This window comes from Balaenoptera ricei, chromosome 4, assembly GCF_028023285.1.
Source record: "Balaenoptera ricei isolate mBalRic1 chromosome 4, mBalRic1.hap2, whole genome shotgun sequence".
NCBI classification, from domain to species: domain Eukaryota; kingdom Metazoa; phylum Chordata; class Mammalia; order Artiodactyla; family Balaenopteridae; genus Balaenoptera; species Balaenoptera ricei.
The window spans coordinates 8,903,200-8,917,319 of record NC_082642.1 but is presented as its reverse complement, the minus strand read 5'-3'; the positions used below and the strand labels follow the sequence as shown (position 1 = coordinate 8,917,319).

Below are 14,120 nucleotides of genomic sequence, written 5' to 3'. Positions count from 1 at the left end.
AGAAAGATCTTTCTTTTTTTCTTCCAGTTACTTTTTTTTGGATGATCTTTTAAAAAATTATTTTTTTTAATTGAATTATAGTTGATTTACAATGTTTCTGGCATACAGCAAAGTGCTTCAGTAATATATATATATTTTTTCAGATTCTTTTCCATTATAGATTATTACAAGATGTTGAATATAGTTCCCTGTGCTATAAGTAGGTCATTGTTATTTATTTTATACATAGTAGTGTGTATCTGTTAATCCCAACCTCCAAATTTATTCCCCTTTCCCCTTTGATAACCATAAGTTTGTTTTCTATGTCTTTTTTTGTGAGTCTATTTCTGTTTTGTAAAGAAATTCATTTGTGTCATTTTCTTAAATTCCACATATAAGTGATATCATATGATGTTTGTCTTTCTTTGTCTGACGTACTTCACTTAGTATGATAATGTCCATCATTGTTGCTGCAAATAGCAACTTTTTTTTTTTTTATGGCTGAGTAATCTTCTGACTACTCATAAGCACAGGCTTTGTTTGGAAAGTAAAATAAAATTTTTTGAAATGTAAAAGATGTAGTCAGATGAATCTGTGATATCACAAAGAGTTAAGATACCAATCCATGGTATTTACAGAGTAATTTGTTTATTGTGTAGCCAGTATTCGACAGGTGCCAGTACATTTTGACCAAGAAGGATTTTGTTTGATTGTTTATTTTATTTTATTTATTTACTTATTTTTTGTTAAGGTAGATCTGCAGGATAAAAGAAGAAACTAACATTTTACTGAAAGTCTAACATATGCCGGGCAATTTGCTATACTGTATCTAACTCATATGATTATGTTCATTCCTTTTTATGGATTGTAAATGATTACAATCCCTATTTTACAAATGAGGGTATTAGGTTCAGAGGGGAGGGGAGGCTCCTCTGATCCCCATAACAATTCTCTGATACAAGGTGCCTTTAAACAAATTGCCAGTGACAATCAGCTTCATTGAAGTAAAAATATTTCCCTAGACAGCAAAGGTAAAAAGGAGAGGAGTAAGAGAGGAAGGCAGGAGACAATAGAGGAAGGTAGATGCAGGAGGAAGACCTGGGAAACAAATGGACGGAAGAGTAAGAAATGCAGCAGATCATAGAATGAAAACAAGTTCAAATGCTTCAAAGCATCTTCATTGCTTTTGAAAAGTATGGGTTGATTTAGAGCCTGGTGCCTGGGAAGAGAAAAATGGGAAGGGCTCAGGGGGGGTTTGTGTACGGGAAAATGATATACTAATGCTCCTATAAATTAAATGGAGCAGGGCAAAAGTTTTCTAAATGCTATTTGGAAAACCTTTTTTTATCCTGTACAAACAATATTCAGTGCATATGAAGACATCACTTTTTTATACTTTGGACGTATTTCTGGCTGATGGAGAAGATCCACAACTTACCTGTGGAATCGGGTATCATAAATTGGGAGGTGTGGGGAAACAGAGCTATGGTGTCATCCCTTGCTCCTAAGGAAGTGAAACTATTTCCTGAAAAATATATCCCATGTAAGTCTTTACTGTATCCCACACTAAGAATATGCCATGAAACGTTGTCTCCTAAGCACATATCCAGTCCAGGCAGATTTCCATACATGTTTCCATTTATGGTTGCAAGACATTTGTGACAAAGAAAAGTGTATTTAATTTATTGGTACTTGTCATCTCTTGAAACTCAACCAAGGACTAATCATTAAGCAGTTCATTCATGTAAGATCTCAATATTATCCAAGTCAGCCCCTTTCTTTTAGATTTGAGGAAACTAGGGCCAGAGAGACTTATTCAGCATCATTAAGCTAATTAATGGAACTGTTAAGACCAGAATCCAAATCTCCACATTCTAGACCCATCCTTTTCCCACCACACTTTACAGTCTTCAAAAACCAACCAACTCACCAACCAACTAACTCAACAAACACCCCACACATCCACTCCACTACTTTGGCAATAGAGAAATACATGACTTTTCTGTATCACATTTAGCAATAGCTAAAACAATGTATTGCACCAAAAAGGCATTGGTAAATATTTGGTAAATTGAATGTAACATAATCACCCTAGTAGGCAATATTTTTACTGTGAAATTATATTTAAAGAAAACATGAAACATGTTAGCCAATCACTGAGGGGAAAGTGTAAGTCTCTCTTAAAAAAATCTGTAATACTTTAGGCCTAGAGAAATTAAACAACTGCTTAATACATTTATCTTATAAATTAAGTGTTGCCTTGTAGTACATCTTGTTAAGAGTCTTGGAAGTCGGGATCCTCTGGATCCACATTTTCAGGCTCTGTGATAAATATCCTGATATTTTAATCTAAGCGATAACTTTGATTTTCATCAAATATTGTGGCAAGCAGGTAAAATTCTTTGTCTATTCCTTTCTGTGGATGAGAATAGAAAAATAAATAGACGTGAAATATACATGGTCCGTATTCAAAATCTAGTCAAATGGTTGATCCTTATACAGGATTTCCCATACAAGGGGATCTGTAGACTCCTGGAAAAACTGATCAATTGACTTCCCCATTTACGGACATTTTATATAAAGGCATGAATCCCAGTGAATGGATTTATCACAGAACTAAGAAGTTGGGAGAAATCTCTACGACTGTTTTCATGTAAAGCTCTTAATCTAGGGTCCTCCTGTAACTTAACTCCATAAAACTAAACTGTATAATCACAGATATTTATAGAGGCTTCTCATAGGAGGCTTTGTAAGAAGTTAGTTAAATAAAATGTTTTCAATTCTAGAAAGTCTGTATTTTTAGGGTTTATGAAGAAATATATGTATATATTTCTATTTTGGGTAAAATATAAAAATTGTATGTACTGTAAGAATTATGAGATTTTATGACTTTCATTATGTAGATGAATATAAATATATAGCCATATTTTAAAATAAAATATACATTCAATTATATATATTTGTATTGGGGGATTTATAAGGCCTTATGACATATGAATTACAAATGCAGAAAAGAACTTGGATTTCAGTTCACCTGTGAGTGAAGAACAAGGGAAATTCACTCATTAAGCATTTATTGAGCACCTACTACATGCCAGAGAGGGGCTGAGGTTGCTATAAAAAAATTAATAAAACCCTGTTTATGGTTTCTAGGCACTTATAGACTAGTGGGAGAAACAGGCTAGTAAAAATAATTGCATGGCTAAGTGCTCTAACAGAAACATACACAAGGAACTACAGTAACCTGCAGGAACTTGAACTAACTTCAGTTAGGGAATATTGTTTGACGAAAAGGAAGGGACCCCCCAGGCCGACTTTTTATTAAAAAGTCTCCCCTTTTAGCAGGTAAAACAGTGAGGAAAGTCCATTCCAGACAGAAAGAAGAAGGGCAAAATCAAAGAGATGTGAATTAGCTGTCCTTACTCAGGGACTAACAAGCTAATTCTGCAGTAAGACCAGAATGGCGTGTGCAGGGTGGCGGGGAGGGGAGCATGAATCTGGAGGACACAGCAGGGTCTGATGTGTTGCCTTCTGAGCCAACAAATTGTAGGGTGATTTTTAGGGTGGAGAGTGCTATAATCAGATTAGAAAGGGAGGAATGTGGAGCTATATTGAAGCAGGGTGAAAGTGGGGACAGGAGTTAGGAGTTTACAGGAATTCAGAAAGAGATGATGTGCCTCAAATGAGGCAATGGTGTCGGAGAGCTGGTGACTGAGAAAGAAGGAGTTGTTGATGGAAATCCTAGGCTTGGTGGAATAATAGGGACTTCCCTGGCGGTCCAGTGGTTAAGACTCCACGCTTCCAATACAGGGGGCCAGGGTTCGATCCCTGGTTGGGGAACTAAGATCCTGCATGTGGTGTAGTGCGGCCAAAAAAAAAAAGACACAGAATAGAGGAAAAGGGACCGACTTAGGGAAGCGTGGGTCAGGCAGTGGCTGTCCAGAAGGAGATGAAGAGTCAAGACAGTCAAGCGGAATTAGAGGTGTCCGTAGAACATGCCAGGCTGGGTGTTCATTGGGCACGAGAAGACACAGGTCTGGAGTTGAGGAAAGAGTAAAACTGGGAGACATCAGCACACAGAATTTGAAGGTGCCCATTGCCACATTGCCTTTCTCTTCCGGTTCTGTTTCAGGTAACCTCTCACCAAGGCATACCTGGACATAGATCCCAGGACTCACCTGTTTGCCATCCTCTCCAAGACTTCCATTTCTGCACATGAGGAGAGGCCCTGCAAGGCCACTGTTGATGTCTTTTTTAAAATTTACTGAGGAGTAGTATAACCAGGTCAGGCAGTTGGGGTCCGTGGAGATGGGACCCACATCTGTTGGAACTTGCCATGTATAGACATAGGTTGTGCTAGGATTTACATATGAGGAGGGTGAAGGGGTTTCTGCCTTAATGACAGGGCCTAGAAACCAACAGAGTTAGCGCTGTCTTCAGTGTTCATAAACGTCATTGTCAGGTTGTGTACTTGGGTAAGGTTCTTCTAGGAACAAATTAAAGGGATCATGCCGTGAACCAGAAATGCGCCCAGTTACAAGAGGTGTAGATGATTCAGGGTCTTAGAAATTCACATGGATATATTCATCTTATTGGATTTACAGGGACAAAAAAATGCAGTTTAAAATCAGGTGAATAGGCATGTATTGTTTTCATAAGGCTGTAAGATGAGAGATAAAATCTCTAAAACTGTAAACTGGTGAACATTCTTTTGATGGCACAGAATATGTATAAATGGTGTTTATAACCCCACAACTATGAAATAATTTTACCAAGGAATCCGAGGTGATTTGCATTTGCCTTCTGTGTTTGGAAGGAAGCATCTGTGTATTCAAAGTAAACTAGTTTTTTGTAAATTCCTCCAGTTCTGTTTGGGCCTTGTTCAAAATAGAGCCGGGATTCACTGTACAGAGAAAGTAGATACACAAAGAACGTTTAAATTTACAGTGATCATATGAAAAGAAAGCAAGAACCTACATGCATCTGTTTTAAAGTACTTGTAATTTGTTTATAAAAACAATGCATACTCATCATAGAAAATTTGGAAAATAAAGAAAAATATGACAAAGAAAATTAAAATCTTCATAATCCCACGATCTCTATATAACCACTGTCAACATTTTCCATGGATATTTTTTCAGTCTTTTGTCTATACATGTGTATACAAGTGTCTGTCTGTATACTACCTACTAGTTTATCTACACATCTTCTTTTGGAATAAAATTTTAAAAACACTGGTCTGATTTTTTTTAAGGCAGGTAGTAACAAACATTGCTTTTAAAACAACTGTGCTGAGATGCTATAGTATTGAGATGAGAGATGTCATTCTTGACTTTTTAATTCTATTATAATAACATAAAATGGAGTCCCCTGAGGAAAAGTGTTCCCTAGTAAGAAGTGATGGCTTGCAATGCTGAGACATGATCAAATTTCATAGTCAGGAGAATCATGCAAGCCAAAAGAATCTATTAATTCATACTTATTTTAGTCAATACAAAATGAGAGTTGAATTTAACTTTTGCTCTAAGCCCAGGTAGCCTTTTCACAATTAATACAAAATTTCCACTACATAGATTGAATTTATTGATGAGCTTAAAATGTAAGAAGAGAAAATATTCACCTGATATAACATTCTTAGTTTTCTTAAATTTTCTGTGAGTAAATTAGAAAAAGGAATACTATGGGAAACATTATTTTTTGGTGGTTATAGAACTTGATATTTTCTGACATAAAACTTTCATTCAATAGACCAAAAGAATTGAAACTCCTGTAATCTTCAAATTGGTAAATATATTTAGCAGTTGGGCCAGAAAAACTTTTTGTGCACTTTTAAATGCCAGTGTCACAGTAATGTATTTTAGTCTTAGTTTTTGGTTATTAAAGAAGCAGTTGGTAATATATCCTTAGGTGTTATTGAGTAAAAAATATTTATATAAAATTATTTAAGGATGTCATAAGAAATTATTAATTATATCCTCAGATCTTAGCAGGAAAGTACCAATTACATATGAGGAATATTTTTGAATTTTTGTAAAATTGCTCTTGCTATTTTACAAAAATTATTTTATAATAATGAGATATTTAACAACACAGTTGATAATACCATCCACTGTGCTGTTAAATATCTCATAATTATAAAATAAATCCATTTTAAAATTTAGCTCTAAGAAAAAGATAAGCAGTATGTTTTTCTTGGCAGTGGCTTCCAAGGCTTTTAGAGAAAAATTTTGTGTAGCAATGATCCCTAGGCTCAATATTTTCCAATAATTGTTATAATTATTTTCCTACCTTTATTTTATCAGTATCTTTTTATTATAAGATACCTAAATCTTTTCAGGAGTAGCTAAGTTATGAAAAAGTCCAGTTATCTTTATTTAGCTCTAAATATTTTAATTGCTGAATCATTACCTTCCAGCTGCTGTTAAATTATTTCCAATGAAGAAATCTATACCAGATGGAGCATAGTTCCAAAAAATTTCTTCAGCAGCAATATAATAATGTAAAACTTGTGTCCCAATAACATCTGTCAAAGGGTTTTGGCAACTCCTTACATTGAAGAAGGTCTGCATACCTTCTGAAAAACAGTAAACCCAAGTAGAGAATGTTATGAAAATATTAAAACATTTTTCTTAGTCCATATGTATTTTTAAAATTGTAGCCAACAACATTGCAACTTCCCCTTCCTTTGAGAAATTTGAGGTATTTTATTTATGGAATCTGTGTAAAAACCTGAAATGTATGAAGCAAGTATAAAACTCAGGAGGCCAAGATGAATGTTAGAGGAACATGTATTAGTAGAGAATAATAACCAGCATTGGAACAGCTCCTACATGAATATGGCACCTGCTTACCAAGAGGAATTTGAGAGTCTGTTTAGCCAAAAGTATTTTCCCTTATGGGTCTGAAATTGTTACCATTAATTACTAATGAGTTAGTTGGTTTATTAGATTAACTAGTTGGCAGGCAGGAAGAAAATCAAAGCAGGTATATTTCCATGAGGGCATCAGTCCTGTGTTTTGATTTTAGAGCGACATTGGTGGGAGAGTAAATTAATACAGACTTTTTGGAAGGCAATTAGGCAGCATTTGTTAAAATTAAAAACGCTTCCATTAAAAAATTTCACTTCTTCGTAGTTAAGCAAGACACATATTTGCACATACATAAAAAGACAGAAATAAAAAGGGGTTAGCTATAACACTGTTAGTGAACCAAGAAGGTGAAAGCTATTTAAATATCTATCAGTAGGCAAATGGTTAAATAAATTAGGCTACATCTCAAATATGGAAAACTATACAACTGTTTAAAAGAGTAAGTTAGAAGTATAGGGAACGTCATGGAAAAGATTTCGAGGCATATGGATGAGTAAAGAAAGCAAGCAGCAGAATAAAGAAAAACCTATTATATAAAAATAATAACCTCGTTTTTAAAGTTATATAATTAAATTAAACTTATATGCAGTATGATCTACTTATGTAGAACAAAACACAAAACAATAGCTGTGCATTTTTAATTTCTACATGTTCATATATATTGTATGAAAATGCATGGTAAACAGGTTTGCAGGTATTCACGCAAACTTGCTTACAGGGATTATTCTCTGGAGAGGGAACTGGGATGGTAGCGGGGTAGGGTTGGACTAATGGTCTATTCTTAAACCATTTCTCTAAAGGCGAACACAAAATCTGATTCTTCTCTTTCTTTTTCTTTTTTTTGCTAATTTTGGTAGTGTAAACTCTCCCCCTTGGTCAATTTGAAGCTACCACAAGTTTATCAGCTGGCTTATTTAATTCTCAACTCTCTGGAGGTCCTATGAGGTGGCTCCCAGATACCATATTAGACTTTCACTCTTTCTGTCTGCTGCCGCCACCAAATTCTCCCTCCCTCCTTCGCTCGCCCCCGACCCCGCTCCTTCCTCTTTCTTTTCTTCCTTTCTTTCCAGCAAGTCTATTCATGTATTCTTGTAATTCCTAAAAACAAAACAAAACAAAAAACCAAAAACAAACAAACCCCCCCCCCCCAAAACTGTAGGTCATAGGAAGAGAAGAAACACAAGGGAAGGCTATGGGGTCCATCAGCCAAAGAACTTTCAGAAGCTTTCTCAACTGTGCCTAGGCTGACCCTATTTTTTTCTGCAGAGCTGAGGAGGAAAGACCTGATTTAAAGGCAAGATCTGTAAACGAGGTAAATAGGAGGAGTGGGGCTGAGTGTACATTTTAACCTTTAAAACATATGTTAAAACAATATTCCTTTCTAAGTGAGAACCTTTTTTTTTTTTTTTTTATAAATTTATTTATTTATTTATTTATTTTTGGCTGTGTTGGGTCTTCGTTTCTGCGTGAGGGCTTTCTCTAGTTGTGGCGAGCGGGGGCCACTCTTCATCGCGGTGCGCAGGCCTCTCACTGTCGCGGCCTCTCTCGTTGCGGAGCACAGGCTCCAGACGCGCAGGCTCAGCAGTTGTGGCTCACGGGCTTAGTTGCTACGCAGCATGTGGGATCTTCCCAGACCAGGGCACGAACCCGTGTCCCCTGCACTGACAGGCAGATTCTCAACCACTGCGCCACCAGGGAAGCCCGTGAGAACCTTTTTATCATTAAATTCTGTCGAGTTATTATAGCTGTGTGTGGGCCTCCTTTTTCTCACAACCCTGGGAGGGACACAGCACATAGGAAATCCCAATAAATACTTGTTGTTTAGTTGTTTAAATAATTAATTGAAGTAAGATGCTAACCAAAGTATGGGACTTAGAAAGAAGAAAGGTTTTTCTCAGAGAAGTAAACCCCATTTTTGTACAAAAAAAAAAAAAAAAAAAATTCTTCAGTTCTAGTAACCATCATGTTTACTGATTGAGAAATAAAACAAAACATTTACATGATTATATGTAGAGTTTAGTCATATTTAAGAATAGAGAAGATCAATAACTTCATAACAGGCCTTCCTATCATTAAATGTGAAGTGTGATTGAAGAGGGAAATAAACTAAAATAAGGACGTTTACTGGGTACTGGGTTAGAATTACTTGGTCCTACATAATTCCTGCCTCTCATAGGGTTTTGGGTAAGTGTTTTAACCTCTTGGAACTTGTTTTCTCAATTTAAAAAAAAAGGTGTAATAATACATGCTCTGTCTGACACTCAGGGTTCTTGTAAGGCTAACCAGCTAATGAATATAAACTTCTTTTTTGTAAAAACAACAACAAAAATAATCCCTATATACCTAAAAGGGTTTATTACCATAAAGATAAAGGTGTCAGAGACGTGGATCCTAGTTCTAATTGTGTCACTGACTTTGCAAAAGGCAATCTTATCACCTCCCAGATGGCAGTTTCCCCCATTTGAAAGATGAGTCATTTGTAATGGGTTGTAACCCTGGGAATCCCCTGACCCTGTATTATGTAAAAGGAATAAATCCCTACCATGTATCTGACAGCCCATCATCCACTCTCCAGCACCCTTGGCCACCAAGAAGGCATCTTGCATTGAGGCAGGGAAGACAGTAACGGTGTCTTTTTGGTGATTCCGAGAGATCAGAGTTTGTCCGTGGGTAAAGATGGTGTGTCCAACACACCTCCCATGCCAATAAAATACCACTTGACCCTGTCCTATGCACACATGGTGAGATTGGGCAGATTTCCATACATGTATCCATTTATTGCTGAAAACAGATGTAAATTAACCTATCAAGCATGTTAGATCAAGGCCACATGGTATACATTCTATGCATTTTCTCATCACATAAGCCTGGCAGTATCATCATTGTTCTCATGCATAATCTACGACAGGACTTGATTTGTTTTCCCAAAAAAGAGGCCATAAGCATTGTTTCTGATTAAAGCTGAGGAGCACACAAATTTAGAGGCAAGAGGAGGAAAAGTAAGCTAAAAAGCAGGAAGCAGTGAAAAGGGGAAAAGAATAGAAAGAAGCTAAGTCCATGGAAGAAGAAAACAAGGATAAAGGTGACTGAGATAATAAGAGCATCTTTTCTGAAAAGTTCTACATAGAAACACATTTCCATAAGATATCTGGTCAGTTATGTCTTTGTTCTTCTATAATGTTTTATTACCTTAAAATTACATCTTTGCTATGCTGTCACCACCTACTTTTGATCAATATCAGATGTTAGAAACAAATGCATCTGTTTAACTTTACTTGCTATGAAACTTTGGAAACCAAGAGGATTTACCAGATGACTTGCCTATCAACCAGCATACCCGGGGTAAAAAACTGGGAAATAGAAACTCATTTAAACAAACTCAAACAAAGGGAAATCACGAAATAGAATCATAGAAGTTAGAATTATAGGATATAATGAATGAGAAAGTTCTTTATAATCTTACAGCACATGAGATTGCTCTCCCAGAAGCCAGAATCTCTAGCATTAACTTGGCCAGATTCAGTAGATATATTAATATTGTCAATGATATACCAGCTACGGTTTTCATCAGTTATAGAAAACATCAGAACGTAAGACTCGTGGATATTTTTTTCCATGTCTGTATCCAGGGTTCCTGAAACAAAACAGCAAAACAGCAAACTTTCCTCTTTGCAGAAATTCTTTTTGCTATGAAATAAACTAGTGATTCTAACTGATTCCACTCAAAATGTAAAAGTAAAATCTTGCACCTCCACAGACAGAAACCTAAGGAACTGAGCATGCAAGGAATAGGCAGACAGCCTCTCATCTCCCTATTTCCTCCCACCCTGTGGGTTCAACACTTCTCTGTAGAAGGGTGGCAGAGTTTTGTGTGAAGGTGGCTAAGGTGACGATCTCTGGGTTTGACTACCATCTAGTGTCCAACCTGCACTCTTGGACTTGAATGGCGGCATTGGACTCAAGATTGCCATCTAGCGCTCAGAGTTCAAGTGGCAACGTTACTTTCTTGACTGGGGAATCAAGGTCAAGGCAGGCAAAGAGAGCTCATTTGATAGCAAAATTCCACTGGAAGGGTGAGGGATACCCCATGTATCCTGGTTGGCTCTATTGCTACAATGAGATTTTTAAAATGTAACCCCTTTTACAAGTCAGAATTGGTCCAAGAAGTCCTGAAGCCACATCTTTGAGAGTTTCTACATGGGAGTGGTACATCATGTCATGCAGTTACTGTCATTGGAACAAGGCCCCTGAGTTTCTTCTACAAACCACCGGTAAGTATACTTTGCCCCTGGCTCTAGCCGATCATCTTCCTTTTGTGGGCCTGTGGTGTTATCAGGATAGAGAGCACCTAGAAAACAACCTGCAGTGTGGTCACAGTAACCACCGGACGACTGTTTTGAATGTGACCCACGCTTTCTCCATTAAGTCATGAATGTATGTTAATTTGTATTTTTAGAATAAAGTGTGCATCACCACCTTCCTCTCTCCTGCCTCCTGTCTCCCTAGATCCCCCTTACTTGGTTTCTACCTGAATGTCCAACTTGGCCAGTTTCCAGACTAAATTGGAATGAGTCAGGCAGCATATTAACAGACTATCATCACCTTTGTTGATAGATTCCATAAATATTTATTGTGTACCTACTATGTGCTAGATCTTGGATACAGAGAGCTAGGATTCTGAGTTGCCCTCCGTATTTTCTATACTGCAAATCAGACTTGGGGACCCAGGGCCTCAAGAGGATCCATGTTATCTACAAGCTGCCCACAGGCATCGGGAAGTGGCCTTCTGCATAGCTGATATTATACTGAGCTACTACCTTAGTCTGAATCTGGGGTCTTACTCTCTTTTTTTTGCTTCCTCTCCTAGAATTTGGCTTCATATCTCCACCTCTTGAAGCTGGAATCTGATAATTATAGGTAACATTCCTTCATTCAACAGAAGACTTTGAAGCATGACCAACCTATCGTTTATCATCTTTTGAGACGACCTTGCTGCATGTTGAACACAAAACCCTATTTGCTAGTTTTCTCTTCCCTTCCTTTTTCCAACACCATCAGGCAGCTGCGAGTGTGGATGTTTAGGGGAGAAGATACTGTCTGGAAAATAGTGACTTCACCTGACAGTGATGTTTTCCAAGAAGCTAATCCTCATCCACTAGGAAATGGAAATGAAATGAAGGCAGAACAATATTTCTGCCAACCTAACATTTAGCTCATGAGTGTCTCCTACCCATCCCCAAATTATTTACTTATTTATTTATTTACATAAGAGAAAAGTGTGTTTTCTTTCCCAGAAATTGCACTGGGTGCAGGGGGGAGGGTCCACTCATTTCAAATGAGAAATTAAAGACCAATCTGGGATATAAAAATTAAAGACATCTGAAGTAAAAGTCCGCATTCACCCCAAACTACTCCTAGTTCACGATTACCTTGCTTTTCCTGAGGTTTTGGGCTCATGCTGTTCATAAGCAAAAGTTCAGGAATCTAAGGAAAGGGGACCCACTTACCTTCGTTTTCTTTAGTGCAGGTGATTCCATGAGGATGGAAACTATAGTTTCTTGAAGCAAAATTTTTCACATGTACACAAATGAGGTCTCCAGTCTCTTCTTTCATGATTGGACCTAAAAATCCCAACCAGGATGGTTTTTCAATGACCATTTGAAATATATCATCTGTGTACTCAAAATACAAAGCCTTTTTATAAGCAGGTCCTATCCTATATTGGCTTTGTTTTAGATATGTTTGGGACTGAAACTCTCTGTAAACAAACAAACAAACAAGAACTTGAACAAGTTTTGACTGGAAAGAAAACAGTGTTAAATCAACTGAAACTAGAAGTAAGAAGCGTTACAGCTTAATTTTATAGAACAAACCCAGACACTGGCGAAAATCTAGAAGGAGTCAAAAACAGGGTAGTAGGCAAGGAGAAGTTTGGAAGTTCTGGTGAAGAGATCAAATGCAAATGTAGCAAGTAATATACATGGTATTTCGGTTTAAATGCCTTACCAAATTCTTTGTACTGAACCACGAAAGGTTTCTAACCCTACCCAGAGGTTACTTTAGTTCTCAAGCATCAGATCAATTCCTACAAGTTAAGATTGTTTACACATTTCAGTGATTCGTGGATTTGTTGGTAGAATTGGGGGCAATTTGGCACACAAACATAGTAAATCAGAACCCGACTCATAACCTCTAGATTTCCTCATCCCAATTATCTGAACAGAGAAATCAAGAAGAGAGCTGCAATTTTACAATCTCTGCCATAGACTCCATAACAGAAGGGAAAGTGTTGTTTTACATCTTGAGCACCACTCAAACAAAATCGATGATAAATACAGAATTAGAGATGATCCCTGAAATATGCATCATGAGGGCAAGAGTGGCAATAATCCCAGGAAGGAGCAATTTCTGATTTATATTAATACCTGTCTTCCATGTCATGCTTATAGTAAAAATTCAAAGGAAGCGGTTCTAATAGCAAATGTGCCCTGAAAGGGTCAATCATGGAAAATTCTTTAGCAGCATTTTATCAGTGAATAATAATTATCAACGTTTGCTTCTGATAGCAACTTTTTCAGTGTGAAGGTATTACTTACTGATCTTCTGACATAGGCGTTACATTGAGCATATATTTACCAGTAGGAGCATAATTCCAAGTAGCTTCTCTAATGCCTATGTAGTAGTGCCTCTCTATTGTCCAACCTGGAGAACTAATAAAAACCAGAAAGGTCAGTGGTAAAAGGATCTTCATTTTCAAACCTTGCTCCTGGAGAGGCTAATTGAGTGATGTTTGCCTTCCTTTTATAATCCAGATATTCTTCCTTTATTTGAGTTTGTTTACATAGATCAGGGTGGCAAAAGAGCTCATCAAACACGTCATCTACATATATGTCATTTCCATTCCAAATGCATTTGGTTTTCATTAGTCAGGCCAGGTGAGATGTTGCACAACACACAGAGAATACTGGTTCTTGACCCAGTGTATGTTGCCAATTAAGAGCTTGTTGAATTACCGGGTACATGGGCTACCCAGATCATCCATCAACCCCTAATGATTCTTATCTATTTCTGGATTATAGGAATCACCTCTAGTCTAGTCTAGTCTACAGACATCCCCCTCTTTCTCAATTCATTATGTTACCAAATCAGGTTTATTTGCCCGATGGGCACCAAGTCAAACGCTGAGACACCAAGGTTTGCATCAAAGAAGGGTTTTTTTCGCAAAGCAGTCAATTGAGAAGAGAGAAGAACAAGTCTCAAATCTGCCTCCTC

General features: G+C 37.1%; 1 protein-coding gene across 1 annotated transcript in view; it reads right to left on the bottom strand.

The window, feature by feature from the left end:
* LOC132365110 (ceruloplasmin-like) overlaps positions 1-13,599 on the bottom strand; it is a 31,387-nt gene extending 17,788 nt beyond the window's left edge. The window contains 13 exon segments of the mRNA XM_059921808.1: positions 1,418-1,638; positions 2,259-2,395; positions 4,158-4,373; positions 4,582-4,639; positions 4,736-4,882; positions 6,388-6,553; positions 9,391-9,528; positions 9,531-9,629; positions 10,312-10,482; positions 10,985-11,062; positions 11,065-11,196; positions 12,356-12,606; positions 13,445-13,599. Coding sequence (XP_059777791.1) covers positions 1,418-1,638; positions 2,259-2,395; positions 4,158-4,373; positions 4,582-4,639; positions 4,736-4,882; positions 6,388-6,553; positions 9,391-9,528; positions 9,531-9,629; positions 10,312-10,482; positions 10,985-11,062; positions 11,065-11,196; positions 12,356-12,606; positions 13,445-13,599 — 1,969 coding nt within the window.
* Positions 13,600-14,120: the final 521 nt, after the last annotated feature.